The sequence below is a fragment of the Paramacrobiotus metropolitanus genome, unplaced genomic scaffold (genome assembly GCF_019649055.1).
Source record: "Paramacrobiotus metropolitanus isolate TYO unplaced genomic scaffold, Prichtersi_v1.0 Parri_scaffold0000033, whole genome shotgun sequence".
Classification (NCBI taxonomy): Eukaryota; Metazoa; Tardigrada; class Eutardigrada; order Parachela; family Macrobiotidae; genus Paramacrobiotus; species Paramacrobiotus metropolitanus.
In genome coordinates, this window is record NW_026570253.1 from 220540 (window position 1) to 242937 (window position 22398).

At 42.5% G+C, this 22398-nt stretch overlaps 6 protein-coding genes across 6 annotated transcripts; 4 read left to right on the forward strand and 2 right to left on the reverse strand.

Annotated features, from left to right (window-relative positions):
* Positions 1 to 46: 46 nt before the first annotated feature.
* Positions 47 to 4273, reverse strand: LOC129589182 (protein MTO1 homolog, mitochondrial-like). The gene is made up of 8 exons (XM_055483752.1): positions 3856 to 4273; positions 3504 to 3798; positions 2639 to 3181; positions 2063 to 2198; positions 1839 to 2001; positions 1456 to 1662; positions 1120 to 1376; positions 47 to 645 (listed from the first exon to the last, which is right to left on the reverse strand). Exons 1-8 carry the CDS (start codon positions 3971 to 3973, stop codon positions 304 to 306), a joined length of 2061 nt encoding a protein of 686 aa, XP_055339727.1. The 5' UTR covers positions 3974 to 4273; the 3' UTR covers positions 47 to 303.
* Positions 4274 to 4504: 231 nt separating this feature from the next.
* On the forward strand, positions 4505 to 6807 carry LOC129589184 (thioredoxin reductase-like selenoprotein T). The gene is given in 5 exon segments (XM_055483754.1): positions 4505 to 4626; positions 4791 to 5009; positions 5522 to 5759; positions 6209 to 6296; positions 6360 to 6807. Coding segments are annotated over 4 exon segments (603 nt in total). The 5' UTR covers positions 4505 to 4626; positions 4791 to 4833; the 3' UTR covers positions 6461 to 6807.
* A 1145-nt stretch (positions 6808 to 7952) lies between these two features.
* LOC129589186 (uncharacterized) lies at positions 7953 to 9322 on the forward strand. The gene is made up of 2 exons (XM_055483756.1): positions 7953 to 8280; positions 8808 to 9322. The coding sequence occupies exons 1-2, from the start codon at positions 8046 to 8048 to the stop codon at positions 8939 to 8941; spliced, it is 369 nt and encodes a 122-aa protein (XP_055339731.1). The 5' UTR covers positions 7953 to 8045; the 3' UTR covers positions 8942 to 9322.
* A 218-nt stretch (positions 9323 to 9540) lies between these two features.
* LOC129589185 (uncharacterized) lies at positions 9541 to 11272 on the forward strand. The gene is made up of 2 exons (XM_055483755.1): positions 9541 to 10008; positions 10092 to 11272. Exons 1-2 carry the CDS (start codon positions 9783 to 9785, stop codon positions 10232 to 10234), a joined length of 369 nt encoding a protein of 122 aa, XP_055339730.1. The 5' UTR covers positions 9541 to 9782; the 3' UTR covers positions 10235 to 11272.
* Positions 11273 to 11369: 97 nt separating this feature from the next.
* LOC129589183 (tetratricopeptide repeat protein 39B-like) lies at positions 11370 to 20429 on the reverse strand. Its single transcript, XM_055483753.1, has 13 exons — positions 19565 to 20429; positions 18833 to 18937; positions 17500 to 17575; positions 17332 to 17428; positions 17129 to 17261; positions 16319 to 16593; positions 15164 to 15374; positions 14415 to 14514; positions 14265 to 14341; positions 14005 to 14122; positions 12876 to 13126; positions 12198 to 12314; positions 11370 to 11880 (listed from the first exon to the last, which is right to left on the reverse strand). Exons 1-13 carry the CDS (start codon positions 19855 to 19857, stop codon positions 11721 to 11723), a joined length of 2013 nt encoding a protein of 670 aa, XP_055339728.1. The 5' UTR covers positions 19858 to 20429; the 3' UTR covers positions 11370 to 11720.
* A 435-nt stretch (positions 20430 to 20864) lies between these two features.
* Positions 20865 to 22358, forward strand: LOC129589143 (NADH dehydrogenase [ubiquinone] 1 beta subcomplex subunit 7-like). Its single transcript, XM_055483696.1, has 3 exons — positions 20865 to 21265; positions 21350 to 21518; positions 21916 to 22358. Exons 1-3 carry the CDS (start codon positions 21130 to 21132, stop codon positions 22031 to 22033), a joined length of 423 nt encoding a protein of 140 aa, XP_055339671.1. The 5' UTR covers positions 20865 to 21129; the 3' UTR covers positions 22034 to 22358.
* Positions 22359 to 22398: the final 40 nt, after the last annotated feature.

A 22398-nucleotide genomic window follows, 5' to 3' on the forward strand; every position in this document is an offset into this window, starting at 1 on the left:
AAAATACAGTTTCTCAGGAATTTTAATTTTGTGATTAAATTAATTTTATTCAGGAGAAAGAGCAGTACTTCTTCAGAAATCAGAATCCCAGAGTTTATTTTTAACCAACAAATCTTTGAGTTTTCTTCCGCATAGTCACCAGGTACACTGTAAAAAATTTCACCGAAGATGTGATAACAAACACCAAAAAGATCATCCACCTTTCTTAAATTTACCAAACTCAACGAATCATTCCACCCATCTATCACTGTGCAAACAATGTGGACCACCCACATTTCCACTAACTTGTAATCCGCTCCCCTATCACATCACCACATTGACAGCTTCCTCGGAAGTTGTCGACACCGGCGGCGGCCGGCGCTTAGCAATGCGCAACAGACGAATGAGCGCATCGGGCGTGATGCCCTCGATGCGGCTGCAAGCCGCCAAGGAAGCGGGTCGCAGGCGTTTCAGCTTCTCCCTCACTTCCCCAGACAGATTGAGGCCGCGCTCATCGTAGTCAATGTCCACCGGCAGCAATACTGACTCGTCGGCCTGAACACGGGCCATGTCCAACTGCAGGTCTCGAGTCGCTTCCGCGTAGGTGGCGCTGATTTTTATACGTCGTCCCAACCAGTCCATCTCCAATAACTCCTTTAATTCCGGCTAGAAAAGTACCCCATCAATCAAGTGTACGTACTGTTTTTAGCTTTGTAAATGCTACAGCAGCTAACGCTTATTTTTCTTCCAATCAGTCAATTGTTTCCCATTGTTTCGTTACAACTACGGTGCATCAAAGCGTTTGAAACGCTAAAAAAGTAAAATACATACCACCTATGCATTTAATGTGAATGAATACTTCAGTCAACCTTGAAAATCATAAGAGGCTTCAAAAATAAAAATAAAACTTTGCCCAATAATTTAAGCGAAATTCTCAAGCAAAAATAACTTGTAATCAGTAGATTAGCCTGATAATGACAACATGCTTGAAACCGAACAGATTCTTGCAAAACAAGCATGGCTTTAATTGTACGTACATAACCCCATAACTCTGGTAATTATAATTGATAATTCAGCGTACAGGAAGCGTCTAAGCAAAACTAAAAACCGTTACTCAACCACCTAAATTAAGTAACCTACATGTTCACCGCCAACGCCATTCAGCAGCGTCTGCACCGAGATGTCGGGATGGTTAAGGACCTGATACGCATTTCGCGCATCCGGCTTCGTCAAGTTGAAATCAACGTTCAACTTGGAAGCCCATTTGTGGGACGACATTCGCAGGGATCGCAGCAACTCCATTGCCCGGGCTAACTGCGCTTTCTGTGTGGCATAACGCTGCTGGCGGGCTTCTCCGATGCAACCCACGCTGATTCCTTTCTCCGTCAATCGCGCATCTTCGATTTAGAACACAGCTTACTGGTTAGGAAATTGTACGAAACAGCAATCAAACGATGCCGCTTAAGCACAACGTACCGGCGTTGTCCGGTCGCAGCTTTAAGCGGTACTCGGCGCGCGAAGTAAACATGCGGTAGGGTTCTGTGGCTCCCAGCCGAGTGAGATCGTCGATGAGGACGCCAATGTAGCCTTCGGTGCGGCTGATGACAAAAGGAGGCCGGTACAGGGCGTTGCAGCCGGCATTGATTCCGGCGACTATGCCCTGTGCAGCGGCCTCTTCATAACCTATTCAATTTCAATACCCATTTTCTGCACAAACAGGCAAACATTTTCACGTTCTTCATAATATGCGATCCTGACATGAGTTCAGTATTTACAGCATCCCCATTTTGTTACCAGCTTTTTTTTGTAACAGTATCACTTTTAACTACATCTAGTTAGTGCTGGTTACGATATCCTACCTGTCGTGCCGTTTATCTGGCCAGCCAGAAACAAGCCCGGCATGCGGTGCGTTTCTAGAGTTTGCTTCAACTGCCGCGGATCGATGAAATCGTACATGACACCGTAACCAGACCGAAACATCTCCACGTTCTCCATTCCAGGAATTAATCGTAATATCTTAATCTGCGACCACAAAAATTCCAATAAAGGCGTGTTTATCAGTTTGATGATATGGGCAGTTCACCTGGTATTCCACCGGCATTGTCATAGACAGCCCATTCGGATAGATTACCTCCGAATCAAAGCCTTCCGGTTCCAGCCAGACTCGATGCGGTAAGTGTCCGAATCGAATGGATTTGGACTCAAAGGAAGGACAGTATCTAACATCGAAATACAAATAAGCAAACCTTATTGACACAAAGTAAGTGCGCAGGAGGCAGTATAGTTTTAAAAATGTTATCGCAGTATTCACATTAACGGTACGCCAGTTACAGAAAAATACCAACAAGACGGGAAAATTTCCCAATACAAAAAGCAATCAATAACGTCAAACGCTGCAACGGAATTCTCTTAAACAGATAGGTCGAACACATTAAAAATAAGTTAAAATAAATGAGAAATATCTATAAAAAAATATGATTAGACTATTCTTAGAAAAAAAATGAAAACCCGCTGCAGATCAAAACTGCTTCCGCTACGAAAGTGTTTCGAGCACAGAACAGCCAGAGTCGAAGTACGTAACTGTCTAAGCAAAACCAAGTTATCACATCTCACACACCTAAAAACCGTAAAAAGAAAAAATAAAACTGCTTTCAAATACCTCGGCCCGCGCGTTTCTTCCTTCACATGCCGATTCAGATGCAGCGTGTCCAGCACAATCTTACTGCACTCCGCAGGCGTGTATGTGATGTGGCACAGCATCTGCTGGTCCGCCGCAATCCACGGCCGATCATTCATAAAGGAGAAAGGCAAAGGGGGATCGTCACCATAAAACACGCCGGTCTTGGTGAAATCAATGGTCTTCTTATCCAACCGCGGCGGCGTGCCCGTTCGCAGGCGGGCCATAGTGAAACCGGCCTTCTCAATCGTCTGCGCAAGTGCAACCGCCGGGGCGTCGCCAATCCTCCCCGCCGGCCGTGTCTCCAGTCCGATATTGATTTCCCCCCGCAGAAAAGTCCCGGTGGTCAGGACAACCGATTTGGCGTGATAGGTGGTGCCGTCGGAAGTGACAACGCCGCGGCAAGTCGTCTGAGAGGGATCAATCTCGGAGGGCTGGGTAAGGAGATCGTCCGCAGAGGCGGCGTGGATGGTGAGGTTCTGGTAGGCTTTCAATTCCGCTTGCATATTGGATTTGTACAGCTTCCTGCAAATTATCACAAATCTGTTCGAGTTGCGATCATTTCTGCATTCGAAACAAAATAGCGCTTGAGCGATCCTTGTAATGAGTGCACATGCAGTCCACTGTCCACAGATAAAGCAACGCGCAAAAATAATTTTTAGGACTGTCCAGGGAAAAAAGGAAATTCGATCGAAATAAGCCAATGGGTAATCATAAAACAGCTTCGCGGAGCAATTGCCAGCACTCATTTGCGTCATTACAGAAATTAATACAGTATTAATGAGTTAAGAACGCTACTCATCGAATTACGTTTCATCTGCTGAGTGCATACAGTACCGTCCAGTACCTGTCGATCTGAGCGCGATATCCCCAGACGGCCGGTCCCTTCTTGCGGTTGAGTACTTTGTACTGCACGCCCGAGATATCACAGATCCGTCCGCACACCCCGTCCAGCGCGTCCACCTCCTTCATCAGGTGGCCCTTGCCGATCCCCCCGAAGGAGGGATTGCAGGACATTTCGCCCAGGGTGTCCAGTTTGTGAGTAACCAAAAGTGTTCGCGCGCCCATCCGCGCCGCCGCACACGCCGCCTCTGTGCCCGCATGGCCGCCGCCCACCACAATCACGTCGAAGTCACGGCCACCTGCATAAGACGTTCCCATTGCTGACTGCCGGCTGTGATCGACAGTAATCGTCGTACCTGCTGTGCTCGACGAATTCGACAATGTTCGGTGGAATATTCCCAGCAGATTCCGGACCAGTTGATGCCGCGAGAAGAGCACTGACTCGCATTCTGCCAGCAGTCGACTGGTTAACATTTCTGCTATTTCACGAGAGCTCTCTCAAGAATGATTTGGAACAAGCAGTTCGGATCACAGAAAGAGTACCACTGAAGGAAAGAAACCATCCTACGCTTTTGCAAATTCAGCCAGCAAAGCTGCAAAGACAAAAGTGAAAACTGAAAAGTCCTCACTTTATAGTTTATACTTTTCCCTAACGGAGGCGATTTCCTCACTATTACAAAATTAACGATAATTCACGGATAACAGATGTGAAAATGATAAGCCAAATGTTTGATGCAGCTAACTTTTATCCAAAAATCAAAATTCAAAAATGACAATTTTTGCTGTTCGATCGCACATCGACGATCCTAAAAATCAGCGCTAAAATTTTTTTAAGTGTTGCGAGGCCTACGCGTTGTAGCTGTGGTACTAGCGCTGAAGCCGTCCGTATCTCTAGGTACTAATTAAGAGTACGTATGTTGCGAGGCTTCCTTAGCACTAAGGCGTCGGCGACGTCTGTAGTACAGACTCTGTACTCTTACCGCTTATGCGCTCATGCCTCCCTATCCGTTAGCCCATTCGGTAACAAATTTTAAATAAGGATAAATAATCAGTTTTAAATTTTCTGTTTTTGGGAGAAGGAAAGAACCTAGCAGCTGCAGTTCCTTGATTTTTTCGCTAAACCGAGGGTAAGGGTTGCTGAGTTTAACGAATGTAATGGGCACAGAAACGCTTTAAAACATGTGTAACTGTAATGTAAGTTTGTAACAGAGTGGCTGCAGCTTGCGCATGCGTTACATAACGGATAATCTCAGCTGTTCGTCTACAAGATATTCTTCTTTCACGATTTCAGTGTGACAGTATTCTGAGTGATACTGGGATCTTCGGCGTGCAGCATGGCGGACCGTCGCCTGCTGGCCTACGGACTGCTCGTCAACGTCTTCTTTTTGCTGTCCATTCGCGATCTGTTGGCGCATTCCAAGCCTGACAATCCCGAACCCACAGCCAAAGACGTCCCGCAGCCCAAAATCATGCAAATGCGCAGTGGACCCGCGCTGAAGTTTTTGTATTGGTAAGCGCCCTTCTTAAAACCAACCAGAATGACTGCGCGTATTGGCAGAGCGAGCGAAGAAGTAGTATAACAGAATTCACGTCTGTTGTTGGGAATGAAATTGCTGCTCTTAAAATACCGCTATGATGCTCTCCATTTGAATTTTTTGTTCTGTTGATTTGTTAGTCTCGCTTCTTTGGCTGTAATATCAAGTCGTCGCTTTGATTTAATTTGCCATTCCACGAAAATTGCTCTTGTTCGTCGTAGCGATACGGTTTGCATGTTCAGCTTACTTTGCGGAATCGATTTATTGATCGGTCTGTTAGTAGCAATTATTAAGTTTTGCATTCTGTCCTTGTAATATTTCTGAAATTCTGCACGACTTAATATCGCTGTGTGGGATACTTAGCCGGTTTGTTCAAACTTCAGACATATTGCTCAGTAATATACTTATTGTTAGTCAGATATCATTTATTATAAAATTACAGGTGAAGTTGTTTATGCATTTATTAGTGAAATTTATGCCTTTGTAGTTACTCGTGAGGGTACCGGAAAGTGTACGAGCAGTACCGCTCGGCACTCGCTGAACGTTATCCGGATTTGAACATCGAAGGAGCCAACTACGATCCCGCACTGTGGCGCGTCCAACTGGCCACCGTGTTAAGCTATGCTAAACTGGCCTTTATTCTGATTGTCGCTCTCGGCTATAATCCATTCACTGGCTTCGGCACGCAAACTCCCAGATTTTTCCAGTGGGCCATGTCCAATAAGGTATGAACTGTGTGTGCGGTACTGAAGCACTCGTCTTACTGTAATTATTTGAGTAGCGATTCAGAATTTTTGATGTAGACATGTAGTTATCCAGTGCTGCACTGTAACTAAAGAAGAAATATGTACGAAGTAATTCATTCATAAGATGGATCAAATAGTCATTTTTTAGTTTACTTGAGCTGCCCTGATGTGCCCTTACTGCATAAAACGGCATTACGCCCTGTTTGGCTTATGATGATTTTGAAGGCTTTGTTGGTTCCTGAATACATAGCACATTACTACATACTGCTGTAATTTCTCCTGTATGAGTTGGATGTGACGCATTTACTGACACCGTGAACCGACTTAAAAGGAAACCGTCAATCGCGACGAGTGTTACAATCAGCTAAAACGATTATTTCTCGAAAATGAACTGCGATTGTGTGATTACAAATATGCCTTGATTTCAGGTTTACGCGTGCCTTATGGCTTGGTTTTTGACCGGAATGTTTGAGAATTCTCTGCTAAGCACCGGTGCATTCGAAATTTCTTTTAATGGTAACCAAAGCCTGAAGAATATTTTGTCCTCGTGTATAAGCTGATACACAGAGAACATTGCAGATGTGCCGATCTGGTCCAAGCTGGAGAGCGGTCGTGTGCCGGAATTCCACGAAGTCTTGGGCATGGTGTCGCAGCAATTAAGTCCGTCGTTTAACAAATAAGCTCCTCCGATTACAACCGGGATTATCCGTCTTTGATGCTCCTCACTCTAGTCCACAAGATTCGGGATAGCTGTGTATGAAGGCGAGGGCTAAAAGCGCTCAGCGCACGCCCCTGCTGGATGATAATGCTCTCCTGGAAATATGGATCTAGATACATAATACGTTACGTGGGTCACATCAGAAGTAGGGTATTCTCTTGTTTTAATTTTATTTTGGCCGTCGCTGGATTTTTGATTTTCCCCACAAGTTTTTCTCGTCTGCGTTCCACTCAGCTTCAGTTTTGGCTGCTTTTTGATGTTGTTTCGTCGGAATAGTTAATGCTGGTCAATAAACTTGTTGTATGTCTACGGTAGTAGTTGTTGGGATATGCAAACGCATGGCAAAGCAGCAGGTGATATGGCCGATAACGAAATGACTTGCAAGATCGGCTAGCATGCATTAAAAGTTTTTCCAAATTTACAAGAAAACCAAATTTTTTCCATCAAGCAAGTGGACGATTTTTTCGTTGGCATTTTTCGAGTTACGTTGGAACCGTTTATCATCGACTGTACTGTACCGGATACATGTGTGCGAAATCTCCATACTCTCCCGGGATGGTGACGGAAATCCACCAAGAATCGGAAATCGATCCTAAAGCTTCTTGAGAACGATAAGAATTAAACTGATTGCAAAAATTAAAACTTCGCCCGCTTATTATGGGCGGAACTTTCAAGCCGTCTGTAAACATATTGTACAAAGGTAAATGCCTTATTGTTGGCTTGTAGTCTTGAGAAATGCTATGCTGAAAACTGGATATGTCGCAAAGCAGCCCATGTGGTACTGCAGGCACACCGGCACGATTTCCACCATCTATTTATATAATATGTACAATAACAATACCTTATTACTTATTTCAAAGAAATTGCAAAATTGTATGGTAACCACGACCTGAACTCAAAACGGAGGCCTTTACTAGCTAACAGATGTGGGTCTTACCATTGGATGTGAATTACAGAATTTTCGTTAATAAAGCCCTTACCTCTATGCAGCGCAAAGAAACAATATGTGCATAGTTATAATACATGTACTTGTACAGTTGTACCTAACTTACATCCGCATCGCGAATGGATCATCAAAAGCTCCTGTTAAACCATGGTTTGAAGTCCGGCAATAAAATACAAAGGTGTGTTCGCCGTCCACCTTGTTTATATTATGTATACGACGCATAATAATAACCCACAAAATATTTTTCGAGACAGTAAAAGCGGCACCTGTGCACGTATGCAGCTACAGAGTATGATCGTCATTTTTGTCGTCATGGCCGTGGAAATAAAACGTTTTACCAATTTTGCAAACAGGCTGCACAAAATCCACCGCCCTGTCGTCAAACAGGAGTAAAGATTTTACTATTACAGGCACGCAGGATTTTACTATTACATGTATATGCATCATTTTCCTGTTCCTAGAAACAATACATCTGCCATCATGTTACTGTTATTGGACCAATATATAAAGCATATGCGTGCTGCGAAATTCGGCAGTTGCAGTAAACGTACGTGCTCCTTGTAGCCATTTAGATACACAAGTAGTCAAATTTCTGCACACCATGGCAATGCAGTCTTGCGTTTTGCTGATGATTGGTCTGGGGGCGATACTGACGGCAACGACCACTTCCGTTAACGGAGACCGAGGGGCCTTAGCGACGGAGAACGGTCTCTTGTCGCTTGGCCCCTGTGCCGACGGCAAGGTCATCCAGATCCAGGAAGCGCGCTACGGGAACGGGTGCAACTGCAGTTGCGATGCTGGCTTCACTAATTTGGCTGTTAGATCAAAGTGCCAAGGTAAGACTGTCATATCACAGAACGACCCCGCGCATTGCATGCGTTGGTCTGGTGTTGCAATTCGTCGCAGTTCACAACACTGGCAGCGGCGCAGTTCGTAAGAATCACTAATTCGAATATTTTGGTTTTATGTCTATCTTATACATGCAGTCGTTTACTTAAATTATCATGACGTCTGTGGCCGGTATGCATGTACTGGTGTTTCCCACAGATAGCGAATTTGTTGTTTGTTCACGCGGAGCATAAGAGAGACATGGTACATACAAGAGCCAAAGCTACCGTTATATATATAAAACGGCGCCAATGCTCGAAACACCTATTTACGACATTTTTTTTTGTGTAAAAAAGTATTGCAATTTGTATGAACTGAAGTCATTGTCACTTGTCGGGTGCAAGGTCTTCGCCAATACACTGGGCGATGGCGATAGATGACGATTTGTTCAGATCTTCTTACAGCATAAATCTGCGTCGAATACCATTTTTGATATATTGCATACAAGTTACAACCACTTTCCTTTTAACTGCAGGTGAACAAACGTGCAGTTTCACCGTGACTAGTGCCCTTTTGGGCGATCCGGGATGTGGCGGCAAACCGAAAGCTCCTAACACCCTCCTCGTGACGTATGCATGTGTCCCGGACTATGAAAATTCCTCTTACTAAATCAAAATCTACACTTGGGAGCTGATTTTCATGTACGTAGTCGTTGACTTAAACTTTGAAACACAACTGAGTTTTTGGCTGTTAATTTACAACCGCTGGCTAACTTGTCAAATGCAGCTCACATTGAATTCCGGCTGTCGATGGCAGCTCGAGCTTCGCGAAACCAGTAAAACTAACACTTTATTTTATGATAAAATAAAGTGTTACGAAAAGTATTACGACGAGCATGCAGCACACGCTTGTAATTAATTACACCAGAAAATTAGCGTATATTATATAGTTTTTATTATAAACATAGGAATATGTGTTGGATATTTTGATAACTGCTACAGTCTAGCCCGTGGTTTCACCATTGTTACTTACCATATGTTGTTGAGAGTACGTGAAAATAAAGCTACTACTGTATGTCGATATTAAAATTGCTGCAGCAACTACTTAGAATACTTGTAATTCCTATTTTTTTTAATTGAAAGCATCGACAAGCAAGTAATCAAGGGTCCGAAATCGAAACCTTGGCGGCAGATCGTTTGATTAGTACACAACAGTTGCATCAAAGGTCACTTATAATATCTGTGATCCATTAAGCGTACAGCGTCGAATACTAGATTACTGTAATACTGAACACGATGTTATCGCCGATTGACACAACCTGAACGCCCAGAACATGTACATGTCAACATTCTGTAGCAGGAAGTTGGAACCATCAGTTTCAGCAGAACAAGAGTGATAATCATTCATACACTGCAAACTCCTGACTGCAGCATTTTGCACTTGTTTTTGCACTTATTAACTGACTTAATTGGCACGTGCTGATCGCACCTGCCGTTTTTCTTCAACGACAATGTGGCGTGTGAGAGCATTTAGTATTCTCTGCGTTCTGCTCGTGGAAGCTGTCAAAGACATTCGGGCGTACAAAGGCTCTTTCGCTGTGGAAAGCTCCACGTTCTCCGTATCATGTGCGGACAGTGGACAGGTCCTCCATATCATCGAAGCCGTGTACGGCAACGGCTGCAATTGCAGTTGCGATTGGCACTACACGGCACTTGTCGTCCGAGCCAAATGTCAGGGTATGTAGTGCGACACCTTTGCACAAGCCTGGTTTTTTTAAAGCGTAGCTGTTCCCCTAAATGCTGTTCTATCTTAACTGCAGGGCAGAAATCGTGCCGTTTCAGCGTGGACCGAGATGTGCTGGGTGATCCAGAGTGCAACACTGACAGTACGTCGTCTTTCTCTCGCACCCCCAAAAAGCTTCTGGTGACGTACGATTGTGTGCCGGAACGCAACTCGCCTTAATCGACTTTAATCCCAGCCAATGACAGACGTACTAGGAATTGTTATGTAACACAGGTGTGGACTTGCTGATACTTTATAACTTGTGTAAGCATAAATGTACCATTGTGTTTGAGAAATAGAAATCATATAGTATAGGTAAAACGATTACGATTTAAGGAGCTACAAATGCCGGATGCCGCACTGGTGCTGTTATATATGCGTTTGACGACAAGTCTGGTGATCTTTTGGTTACATTTAGCAGTACCAGTAGACTGGTAATCAACAGCTAACTGTCCTTTTTACCCGGCGCATGGTCAAACCGCAAACGTTTCATGAAAGTCCGCGAAAGCGGCGTCTTGCTAAATCTGTTATTGGACCTCCTCAGAATTATATGCGTTCCTGTAGTCAATTAGAACGCAAGCATTGTAAAGGTCACCTTTTCCAGTAAAAGTGAGGCCTAGGTGATTATTAATCACCTAGGCCTTTATTAATCACTGATTAATCACTGATTAATAAAGGTTCTCTGTAGATACTCCGTTGATCAAAACTTCGTTTTTTTATATTCTTCTACATACACACATATATAAATGCATGTAATTTGATATGTTCTGGAGTAAAATGTTCCCGAGATTTACGACCGGACGCTGCTAAAATCCTTTTCCTTAAACCTTTTCTTGAAGAGATCTTGAGAGATTTATCATCCAAATCCATCCAAATGCAGCAGCGAATGGCTATATCCATTCAAATTCAACGAGGAAATGCCAGATTTGTATAATTATGTCTGGTGGGTACTATCCTTGATCAGGATAGCATAGAAAAAGTACTTACTGTACCATATTACTGTAAATCTGATATGAATTTTATTTTAGTACTGTTTTTGCTTATGTGTTTCCCTGAAATTTCTGACGGACGATGCGATGTCGGCTAATTTGCTGAATCGCTAAATCTCTAGGGTACTCTGACCTTTGCAAAAGTTTTATAGCAGTTCAAAAAGAGAAAAGGTGTGTTTTGCGTCGCTACGTGCGCGAATGCCCTAATTTCCGATCATCTAACAACTGGCACTCAGTAAAGCTTTGAATTTTTAGTTGAGGCGCACAGACCGGCCTCCCGTTTGCTGATTCCGACTGAAATGACGTTTTTCTATCTGCGCTCGACGTGTGATAAGCATTTAATACATACAGTTTTAATACGCCATAAATTCCCTGAACACCTGACTACTAAAACCACTAAAAATCTACTATTATACTCGTACATTTTCACGGTAAAAACCTCTTTGACCTTTGGAGAAGACTGAGGAAATTCAAAAAAAAACAACCATCGCACAACAGTTCACCGCAGACACAAATCAGCAACACAAATAACATCACCTCGTATAAGTTTCCCAAAAATACCACGAAAATTCTCAGTTTTGAATATGTACAATGTTGCATTTATCACAGGGAAGTGAAACACCACGCAGAAATTAACTTCATCATTACCATCAACACTGTTGCCAGACTTAATGTTCTCAAGGCTCCGGACTGGAAGGCGGTGTGTAAAACTCATTACTGCTGCTTTTCTCCTCTAGTGGGGATTTCAGCAGGCTTTCTTCGCGCTCTTCTATCATTTCGATGGTGGCTCCGATACGGAGCTCCACTTTCGCTTGGAGGAAATAATTTTTGAATTCCCTATAACAAAAGCAAGTGGTTTCCCAATCCGAATGTAAAACATTAACCGTAAACTATGAGATACATAACGTATAAAGAACGATGAAAAGTGCGCGTAAGTAAAGTGATGGACATCTTAACTGCTTCTAAGGCTGTTTCGTTTACTGTAACTAGAAATTTAGAAGTACACAACCACTTCTCTAAATTTTAACACATAATGATTAAATGTTTACCGCCTCCTATGGCTAATGGCAGGTAGGTGAACGGTGACAATTTTACCCACACACCGGCAAAAGCGAAAAAAGCGAAGAACCACAGAACGCAAAATGGATACGTACATCGCACGATTGGCATAGCGGAGAGCCTTATCGAGATCATCCATGCGCAGGAACATCTGCGCCAGTTCTACCGACGCATACGGACACAGGAATTTGTCTTCGCTGATGTGCTGCTCCCTGCAACGACAATCATACCACCTTGAAATATCTGAGAACTGTCACGTAACGCATGCGCAGTGTAATAAGCAGTACCATTGCACCGTAAAATAAATCGCATCCATTTACAGCAATAAAAACGCTCAGGTTAGCGGTAAACAACAGGTAAAATGAACGAAAATTTCCTAAATTAAATTTTGTAACTAACTTTAATGAATAGTTATTAAGAACTAGTTATTTTACGTTTTTATGCATAGATACCAGCGCGATCGTCTTCCCTTCCTACCCCACAGTTATTTTATCATATATTCTTGTACATTTTATAACCGCACGCCAGTGCGCCGGCAATTTCAGCGTAAAATGTAACAGCGAACAAAGACCCATAAAGGCCGTGTTATTACTAGGGTAGCATAGAGCTAGTAAGTTTTCTTACGTGCTCCACCACCCATACAACGCAATAAATAGCAATGGATACAAATTTCCGAAAGAGAAGTAGTTGTTGGGCATTGAAAAAATTTTAGCTAACGGAAAAATATTTAAAAAATACGTATAACAGGCAGTATCAGCATACGATGCACCTACGCGTTAACAATCTCATCGAGGACCCCCGTGGCTTCCTCCACCCGGTTGAGATAAGCCAAACACACGCCGCGGAAGAACTTGAGGGTAAAAATGCTGTCTGAATGAATGCGACTGCTCCCCTTTCCTTTCTTCGCTCCCGCGCCACCCGGTCCAATCTCCGCAATCTTCCCATCGACAATGGCCAGAATATCCTGGACAATGTCCGGACGTTGGTGCAGAGCAGACATGCCGCCCCACACGTACGACATCTCCTGCACAAATAATATCCACAATCAACCACACACAAATCGATATACTGTCAACAAACTGAATAAACCCAGCGGCAACCCAAAATAACCAAGGTCAATGGATATGTGTACATTCCGCGGCTCACGCGGCCTCTTAATGCTACTCCGCCATGCCAACTGGGACCGGAAGGAAACGCACAAATCCATTATTGTATTGACAATTAGGTAAATATTGCCGCTAGAGTATATAGTGGATTTGGATGGAGTTATGTAAACAGTTACGGGAGCAAATATTACGACGGGTAACGATAAGGATTCGGTATTGTAAACTCATTCCGCTTATTGTTAGCAAATGTATTAATTACTGTACTCTTGGACACCACGCTGCAGTACATTTAGAGAAAGCGTAGAAATTAATACAAATTACATCTTAGGACTCTGAAAGTCCTAAGATCTGTAATTTGTATTAATTTCTACATAGAACTGAATACAGAGTCCGACTCGGTACAATCACACAGCTTTTTTTCAGAGTAAAAGTGATATAAATTTGTGAGCAACAAAAAAGTAACGTACACGCTGAATTCAGTTCTATGTACAATACGATTATGCGGTTTATCTCTGGTACACGTACGGTATCGGCATATACTTATTAAGTGAGTGAAGTGACACAAACCAAAACACAACATGTATTCGAACAATATACTCCAACTGTGGCAAATTACGTACAAATTTGTAATGAAATAATTCAGTGCCCTAGAATAATAACACCGATTGTTGGAAACCGTAGATACTATTATACTACACATTCTGTAAACAAAAAATGTAACGCAGGAATGCACGCACATTTTACTAGAATTCAAACTTAATAAAAACGAGAATCTGATGAAAAATTCAATACTCACAAAGGCGGGAAATACAAGATCCTTTTCCTGTTCGATGTAGCGTTTGTAACGCTTTTCGGCCAGTTTTTCCGGAGGGATCGTGTGTCCCGCGATCTTTTGCTTTCGAGCAATGACTTCTCTGTAATAACGACCAATAACGTAAGCAATTCCCTTTTCCCGCACGCAACAACAGATGTATCCAAAGGTGAGTAATACAAAGCAAAAATCTGTAATACTAATTAAACGCAAGTAACCGAATCAACGAGGAACCGTGCACTTACTTCAGCATCTCGTTAATCGTAACTGTCTCGCCGTTGAGTTTTGCTTCCTGCTGATTAAGCATCAGGAGGAAACAGGCCTACAACCCAGGATAATACGCGATACCCCAAGGAATTCCCGTGTAAATTAGCAGAGCAATTTTGAACACGCACCGTCAGATACGCGTAGGTTGTTTTACTCCACTGGTTCTCTTTGTACAAAGCATGCGCCAATTCTGCTGCTGGTAGATAGTTTAATGTGAAACAATGGCACCTGCAAAATATTTCAGTGCACTTTCCGAAACATTATTTTTAAGGAAAATATTATCATCAAACTGATCGTATCGGTTTTAATTAAAGTAAGTAAGTGCAATCTGGATTCTGCGATTCGCTACGCTAATTCGTTGTGGTTCACAACACACAGCACTTTATATGCAAGACAAGCCTCTGAGATGGAGGCCTTCTTCGATCTTGAAAAATAACTGGGCAGATACCAAAAGAGTAAAAAACAATAATTAAAATCAAAAATTAAAAAAAAAACAATTAAAGATAGTAATTAAATTCGGCTGTCGAACTAATCATCCCTAATATATGAAACGGATTGAAAATTACTTGTACTAGAATTTGCTATGCAAACGAAAAAACCTCTAATATGGGTCTGTATTACTAGATTAAAAATAAACAATAAGCAAAACACATCAATAAATGGAGACACAACCACGGAAACAAACAACCTAAAAACTACTATCCAGTTCGATTTTATGACACATGATTCTTCTTCTGGCTGTTTACGGAATTACGATCCAACACATCCATAAACCCGTCCATTTCCTCACCAGTACTTCTATACCTAATCGCTGTTCATATCCGCTGTAGTCGGTTACAACACAGGCCATAAAAACCTTGTAGATTGTTTAACTTACCACATGCTTTCCCACATGCAGAGATGCTGATACTGCTTCCATTCGCTCTGCGCCCGCATCGACCGATTGAAGTAGTCGAGGGCCTCGGTAAACTGGCCGCGCAGCTGCGCCACCCGACCGGCGAGGAATAGCGTCACCGCGCCGCTAGGGTACTGCCGCATCAGCGGACTCAGCACTTCCCCGGCAAAATCCACGTCACAGATGCCGCTGCCTGCATGTACAGCATCGAAAATTATTATACAGTATACATGTGGAGTAGATCATCATGAAGGCAATTTACAATCGGGAATGTCACGGCCCAGACAAATCAAATATTATCCAATCAGCCTGTCTAACACAGTCAAGATCAGCTGATATATACGCAGCGTAATGGGACGCAGGAGATTTTTCATGGTTTTTCTTTTCTCGGAAAGCCAGTTATTCAAAAAAACAAGGAGAAATCTTAGTTAGGGAAGATTCTATCATTGACCTGTGTTGAGTTATTATACAATAAAAAATGTCAAATACAAATAACGATTTCGATCCACGAAACCAAGCGAAAAAATATCACCGGATAACTCAGTTGACCAGAAAGAGCTCCATATCGAAATTTTCACTACTTACTTTGGCATTACGCGTTACTCAAAAATTAGCGCCAGTAACTAGAATTAACTATCGAAAAACATAATTTGGGGAATGATAGTGAGTAATCAGAAGCATATAACATTATTTTAGAAACCTGCACTTCATGTTATTCAAAAAATGCCGAAAAGACTTAACAATAAGCCAACAGAATGAAACAGCAAAATATCTAGATATAAAAAATAACTCTGATGATCCGTGTACATCAGCCAACTGCAAAATGTGAACACGTTCTGTAATTGTACGGTCGATAAATTACAAAAAGCAACTTGAATCACATCAAAAGGTACCACGTGTAAAATCAATCAATCAAAATCTCGTTCTGAAATAACAATTATCAAATTACAATAAGTCGTAAAGGCCAAGAATATCTTATCGTAAGCGTACAGTTTATAAACAAGGCGTTTTACCATCAATGATTGTAGCCAAACAACAACATCCGGATGGCGATAATCACATCACCAGCACACTCCGATTTGTACCCGATAAACCGTTCAAGTGAGTCAGGCCGCAAGAAAACTATGAATTCCTTACCGAGCATAATCTTTCCGTAGGTTTCCCATCCAATCAGTGTCAGGGCGCACATAGCACCGCGTAGCGCTCCGGGGTCGGCGCCGCTCTTCAACTCGGCGTTACCCACCTTCGCTTGACCGCTGAAGCCCACCATGCTGAGATATTTGGCATGTTTAGAAGGGACACAGCTGAAGATCAGGTTGAAGGAGCCAGTGCCCAGTCGGACACCACTCTCAAAGTGCCGCCGTAATTCCTGGTTGTGCCAGGCTCGTTCCCGCAGGATATTTGCACATGTCCTGTCAAAGACATTATTATTACAGTTAATTCTATGCCACGCCCTACGCAGCACCGCTGCTAAAATGCTGCTCACAGTTTGTATTTAATTTCACTTTTTCGGTAAATATTATATTATACTAGCACCATTATTGTTATTACCATTGACAAGCAGATTTACACCGAAATGAATTTTCGTTAGCGGGATACAATATCTCACTGTAAGTGCGTTAATCATTAATTAGACGTTTTCTAAGCTAAAAAATCCACCTGCAGTTTATCAGCCCAAGTACTTAACAAAACAAATGTGTCTACAGTAAGTACCGAATCTGAGAATTTCAGTAAGTCAGTACTGACTCAGTAGAAATAATTAAACAAAACGAACAACGATAACACAAAAAGGTAAGTAAAAACAGGTCGAAAACCGGTAATCGGCACAATCTATATCCTTTCCGATTCCCTACTCGGGCGATTTCCATTTTTTCCGTAATCACGCCGGCATTTTCGTTCTACATGCACATACACAAAAGGCTTTTCCATCACAAAGCATGTCCTTACTGATAAGTGGAATGGGAGCTCTTGAAGCGTATCCCCGACTTAACGAGCGCTGTCAGGCCAGGATCCTCAGATAACACCAGCGCCGAAAGCATCAAACCGCATTCGGCATGGCACAACTCGGCATGCACCTGTTCTGCAAGATTGCACAAGTGTACTTATATTTACTGTACGTCACAATGGTGGCTAACCGCACGGTGACAAACCTTCCGTCCGCTTCGACCGGCTGAAACGACCCCGACATCGTTTAGCGCAGAGGGCCTGCGTATCGCGGAGAGCTTTTGAGGCGGCTTTGGCGTCCTCCTATGGAGACAATGGTTATTAAACAACAGGAACTGATCAAAGATGGAGTGGCCCCAATCAAAGATACTCACCGCGCTGACGGTCATGATCGCTTGCAAATATAACAGCACACTGTGAGCCGTCGCGGCGTACATGCTGGTGTCGATGCTGCGAAGCAAAATCCCATCAATAAATAACCAAAAGTAAAAACAAAAACCGATAAGAGCTTCATCATCAATGCGTTATGGAAATAAATTTAAACGACAACTTCATGCCATAAGAATCTTGACAAAACAAAGGTTCCACGAGCGTAAATATCATTCCGCTCTAGTGAAATTATCAAAAACGACAAAACTAAAATGTATGCAACACTAGTAACATAAACAAGGAAGGAAACATATGCTGCTTACAAAATTACTACAATCAACCAAACCAGGTTAATACTGTACACCTTTGGCTTTATCACAAGAAAAATCGTATATGTGTTATTTGATTAAACTAACCTTTCAAATTATTAATTACTCGGTGCTAATCGTAACCTAATTGTTTGAAATCTGTTTTCTGAAATTTTAAATAACCGAATACCGCGGATCACTCGGTTAATAATCTTCGAAATTTCTACATATAACGATATCTTGCATAAGTCTGCTTTTAACACTTTATTAACGTTCACGCTGCCTGTCTACACGAGACTGCCATGCAGTAACCTGCGCTGTAACTTCCGTGCCTACCAGCCAAACATCACACAACTAACCAGTAACACTAGTAACAATTAACCTCCTATTGAAGCGTTTACTGAGTCGGCAGAATGCCAAAAACGTGAAAGCTCTAACCTTTCCAAGCATGTGATCAAAGAGATATCTTTAAAATGTTATATAAACGGCAACAGCAATGTATTAATTGAATGGTTTCTTCCGTTGGACGAAAATAAATGGATTACCCCGGCGTTTCCGGCGACATCCCGGTGTGTAAAAAAATGCGCAGCGGTATGAAACCAGCTTATTCATGCACGAGAAAACCGATTAACAGGCCGAAGATCGAAACCTGTTTGGTTATGCTCTAATTCTAAACATTCCGTTTACCACAATAATGGTGCAAAACGTCTCGACTTTGGCGAGTGTATCGGTGCAGGAAAAGCAAACAGACTAAACAAACAATCCGGAAACGTAAGGTGCTCTTACAGACCGATAAGGAATACCACTGCGACATCACGATACACATGTAACCTCACAATTCATTAATTGTTAAAATTAACAAATATCGATATTGTGTCCCTGGTGTACTTATTGCACTAACAAGTGCATTCTAGCACTACGGTAGAATTTTACAGCCAATGCCAGCGACTAAATTACTTAATTTAATGTACTGTACTTCTTACACGTGCCACCTGAATTATTAAGTGCAATTTTAGAATAATGCACTCACTTAGGCTCCAGTAGGCGGCGGGCCTCCGTAATCCGGTTATTCAAAAATAAATCCAGAGCACGCTGAGCCATATGGATTTCCTCCACAAGCGCATATTCGGCCAGACTGCAAACGGAAAGCAAAGATGATGGAGATAATTAACACGCGATTTACGGTTGTTGCTTGCGCAACACCAATTTTCTGCACAGGAATTCGATAAACATCATAAAGTTACGACAACACTGACATGCGAGGAATTCTGATAACGCCAATATAAAAAAACGCAAATAATGCCCATAAAAAGCACATAAGAAGTAAGTAAACTCGAATAGCAAATAGATTCTTTAAAATACAACAACAAAATCCTGCCCGTAGGTAAGTAAATAATCTCAGGAATTTGATAAATGCATTTCGGGTGCTATAAATGATACGAGTAAACAAAATTAACAAAAGCAAAAGCGAATATTATCAATGAAAACAACTGACCGAAAAAATGAATCATAGATTATAAATACTGCAAATCATTCAAGCGATCCAACCAGGTTTTGTTTGACCACGATCAACCGTTTCATTTATTAATAAATTTATTATCAATCATTGATTATGACTTCTGTTTAGAACTAACAACAAATCACTCGGCATTTAATAAAGACTAATTTCATTAAAGTCACAAAACTTCTGAAATCGGTTTTATTTGCAATTTGTTGGTGGAAAATTCCGTAACTATGTAATGATTTCAGCGAGGAGGCTTACGCTCTTTCGGCGGATGTCTGCGTCAGACTGGGACTGCAAGAATTGGTGCTGACCGTTGACTGTGTATCCTCCGGACACAGTCCCTCCTCGAATTCGTACGACATCCCGATACCTTGCAGCGGAGATTTATCAAATAAATTGGGCGAAGCAGATCGGCCGTTGTTTTGGTCGCAGTTGGCTGCTGCTGGCAGGCTCAACGTTGGCACCGTTCGTCGACAGCTGTTCTGATCGTTCCATTCCTGCGGATTGCTGATCACCAGTTTCAATCCACGGGCTGCTGCAGGACGCGCCATGATAAGATAAGAAAAATAATTGATACTCCACAATATTATCACACAACGGGCTCTATCAGCGTGAGCGGGGTCACACGAGGTTGCGCCAATTAAAGTGATTAGCGCGCTGACGGCATTATTTCGACGGCGTCTCGATGCGCGCGGTTCTCACGGCATGTTCCCATCAAAAACCAACTATTGTTGGAATGTTTTCGCATCACACTGCGCTGCCTCGTATTCATGCAGAATCAACACTCTTTCAATTCGGAGCGCGAGCTGGCAGGAGTGGGTGCGTGTGTAGTGTGCGTCTATTCTCCCTATCGATTTCCACTAGAGCGCGCCGATCCCGAGCGTAGAAAACTAACCAACGTATCGGTGTCTTCCAGTCCGGCCAAGGCCACGTACAGTATGACGTCAACTCTTCTCGTTCACAGAGCAAATTTTACAAGAATAAGACACACATATTTAAATTATTTAGATGCTACACTGCAGCTGCAGAGTATCGAATAGGGAACGTACATGCGGTGCAGATCTTCGATAAAGTAATCAGTAATGACTGTAATGTCTTTGTTTTGTAGGCCATAAACAAAACATTGGCTGCTGACTGCTGTGCTTAGCGTGCTAATGAAGTTTTTTTCTTTAAGCACTTTTCAACGACTTTCAAAAAAGAGTACGCCCTTTCGCTATGAGTCACCCAATCGTATTAAGGCGTTCTAGTATGTGTGGGTGGGGCTAATTCGCATACGTCAACTGTTCAGTTTTTGATTAAGTATTTGTGTATGCATAATGCAATTACTAATTAGGCTTAACAATAATAATAAAGAAGCACATCGTAGTACATTATAAAAAATACTCCATAAAATGGGCGTACTCATTCAAACAATAAGATCATGTATCGCAAAATATCGGTTACCATTAATAAAACTTCCAATTTTTACCAGTGTCATGCCCTTTGCCACAGGTTTTCCCCAATGCAGATGCTCGCCTCGTGCTGCCACCCAGGCCACACGCATGTACTACATAGCTGATGGGATGCGTGTTGTGGTTCGCTCCAGACTCTGCGCAAAAAGATTTTTGTTACCTACTTTCCTTCTGTTAGTGTTGTTCAAAAATAAAATTTTTTGTTGATTTGCAACACAGTGGTTTGATTAAAACTATAAAACTATTTGATCAGCAGTTGTTTGCCGTTGTTGCAAGATACATGATCTTTTTCTTGAGAGGTTTGTACCCTCAAAGATTGCGTTGATTATTTAGCAGAAGTTTTGGACGTTTTTTATCCGGTACCTTTGAACCATGGGCAACATCGCGTACAGTTCCTGGGGCCAGTACTGGGAAGCATTCGTTTACGAGCGGAAGGCCGCTCCCGATGTGATGCGCGATCCGACGTTCGACCCCAATTTCGGATTCGCTGAGCCGCGTAAAGAACGAGGTGTGTCTGAACGGCAGCTGCACGCTAGAGCAGCGTGAAATTTAATACTCAGAACGCAGGTGGCTGAAACTGAGTGCTTTGCAGTGATGGTGGCCACGGAAGCCGAGATGGAAGCTGCCAACCTTACTTTAGCTGAACGGGACTTCTGTGCTCATCTGCTAATCGACTGGAAGAAGTGCATGCGCTCCAACTTTCCCTGCTATTGGCGTTGCTACGACCAGAAGCACCACTACCACGAATGCGAAGCTCACGAGTAAGCTGTGTGAGATAGAACGACCAGGTTAAGTTTTTTAGGTTATTCAGTTAGTTATTAAATGCCTAACTCATTGCGTCGGTCAGTTTTTAGTGCTAACAAATGCTAAATGCATCTGCTGAATTCTGCTCTTAATGATCGCTTCCGTACTCGTATTTTTCATTGTTGGGGTCTTTGTGTTTGGCTTAAAGCTTAAGAAATTCTTTCAAGTTGTGAGGGATCATCGTATTGTGTCTTTTGTTAAATAATTACTGTATTAGAAATTTAAGCGAGTTATTGACTTTTTTGGGCGATGCTGCTGCTAAATACGCATAAGGTGCGGTACGCGCGGGAACAGGGACATGCAGTTACATTTTATCATAATTATTTAATATGTAACTTTTGCGTGATTTTTCAGTTCGACACTGCGCTACAAGGAGTACGAAAGGGAACGCCGTCTGAAACTTCGCTGGCTAGAAGTCCGAGGCCTCGACCCCAACGGTAATCCGCTTCCACAGAAAAAGGTTCACGCCTGATCGTCTTGGACTGTGGTTTTGCGTGTACATGGGAAATTTAGACCTGTTCGCCTTATTTGCATTTGAAGGGTCACTAGGGTAAAATACAGACTATAGAAATATACCAGTTTTGCGTTTTTGCGCAGTTTTGTGTGTGCTGTGAATACGTAGAAGCAACGGTTGGGACCGAACCAATGAAATGAAAACTTAGTACAGTACTTCTACTAGGGTAGAAATTTTGGCAATTAATGCGTAACATTGGGAGTTTCTGTGATTGAGCGTAAAACAGAAGCTTTGACCCTTGTCTTTCCGAATACGGTAACCGCGGACTGATAAAACAGCGCATCATTCATCCGCGGCGGCGTAGGAACCTGTCATAAACTAAC

Excerpts from the sequence above, each read along its gene's own strand:
- LOC129589182 (XM_055483752.1), bottom strand. The coding sequence starts at position 3,973 with ATGTTAACCAGTCGACTGCTGGCAGAATGCGAGTCAGTGCTCTTCTCG. Across the intron at positions 3,799-3,855 it reads GAATTCGTCGAGCACAGCAG|GTGGCCGTGACTTCGACGTG; the intron begins GTACGACGATTA and ends CGTCTTATGCAG. Across the intron at positions 3,182-3,503 it reads TATCGCGCTCAGATCGACAG|GAAGCTGTACAAATCCAATA; the intron begins GTACTGGACGGT and ends GATAATTTGCAG.
- LOC129589186 (XM_055483756.1), top strand. The coding sequence starts at position 8,046 with ATGGCAATGCAGTCTTGCGTTTTGCTGATGATTGGTCTGGGGGCGATA. Across the intron at positions 8,281-8,807 it reads TGTTAGATCAAAGTGCCAAG|GTGAACAAACGTGCAGTTTC; the intron begins GTAAGACTGTCA and ends TTTTAACTGCAG.
- LOC129589185 (XM_055483755.1), top strand. The coding sequence starts at position 9,783 with ATGTGGCGTGTGAGAGCATTTAGTATTCTCTGCGTTCTGCTCGTGGAA. Across the intron at positions 10,009-10,091 it reads CGTCCGAGCCAAATGTCAGG|GGCAGAAATCGTGCCGTTTC; the intron begins GTATGTAGTGCG and ends TCTTAACTGCAG.
- LOC129589183 (XM_055483753.1), bottom strand. The coding sequence starts at position 19,857 with ATGGCGCGTCCTGCAGCAGCCCGTGGATTGAAACTGGTGATCAGCAAT. Across the intron at positions 17,262-17,331 it reads CCGGTCGAAGCGGACGGAAG|AACAGGTGCATGCCGAGTTG; the intron begins GTTTGTCACCGT and ends GCAATCTTGCAG. Across the intron at positions 15,375-16,318 it reads CTACGGAAAGATTATGCTCG|GCAGCGGCATCTGTGACGTG; the intron begins GTAAGGAATTCA and ends CTGTACATGCAG.
- LOC129589143 (XM_055483696.1), top strand. The coding sequence starts at position 21,130 with ATGGGCAACATCGCGTACAGTTCCTGGGGCCAGTACTGGGAAGCATTC. Across the intron at positions 21,266-21,349 it reads TGAGCCGCGTAAAGAACGAG|TGATGGTGGCCACGGAAGCC; the intron begins GTGTGTCTGAAC and ends AGTGCTTTGCAG. Across the intron at positions 21,519-21,915 it reads CACGAATGCGAAGCTCACGA|TTCGACACTGCGCTACAAGG; the intron begins GTAAGCTGTGTG and ends GTGATTTTTCAG.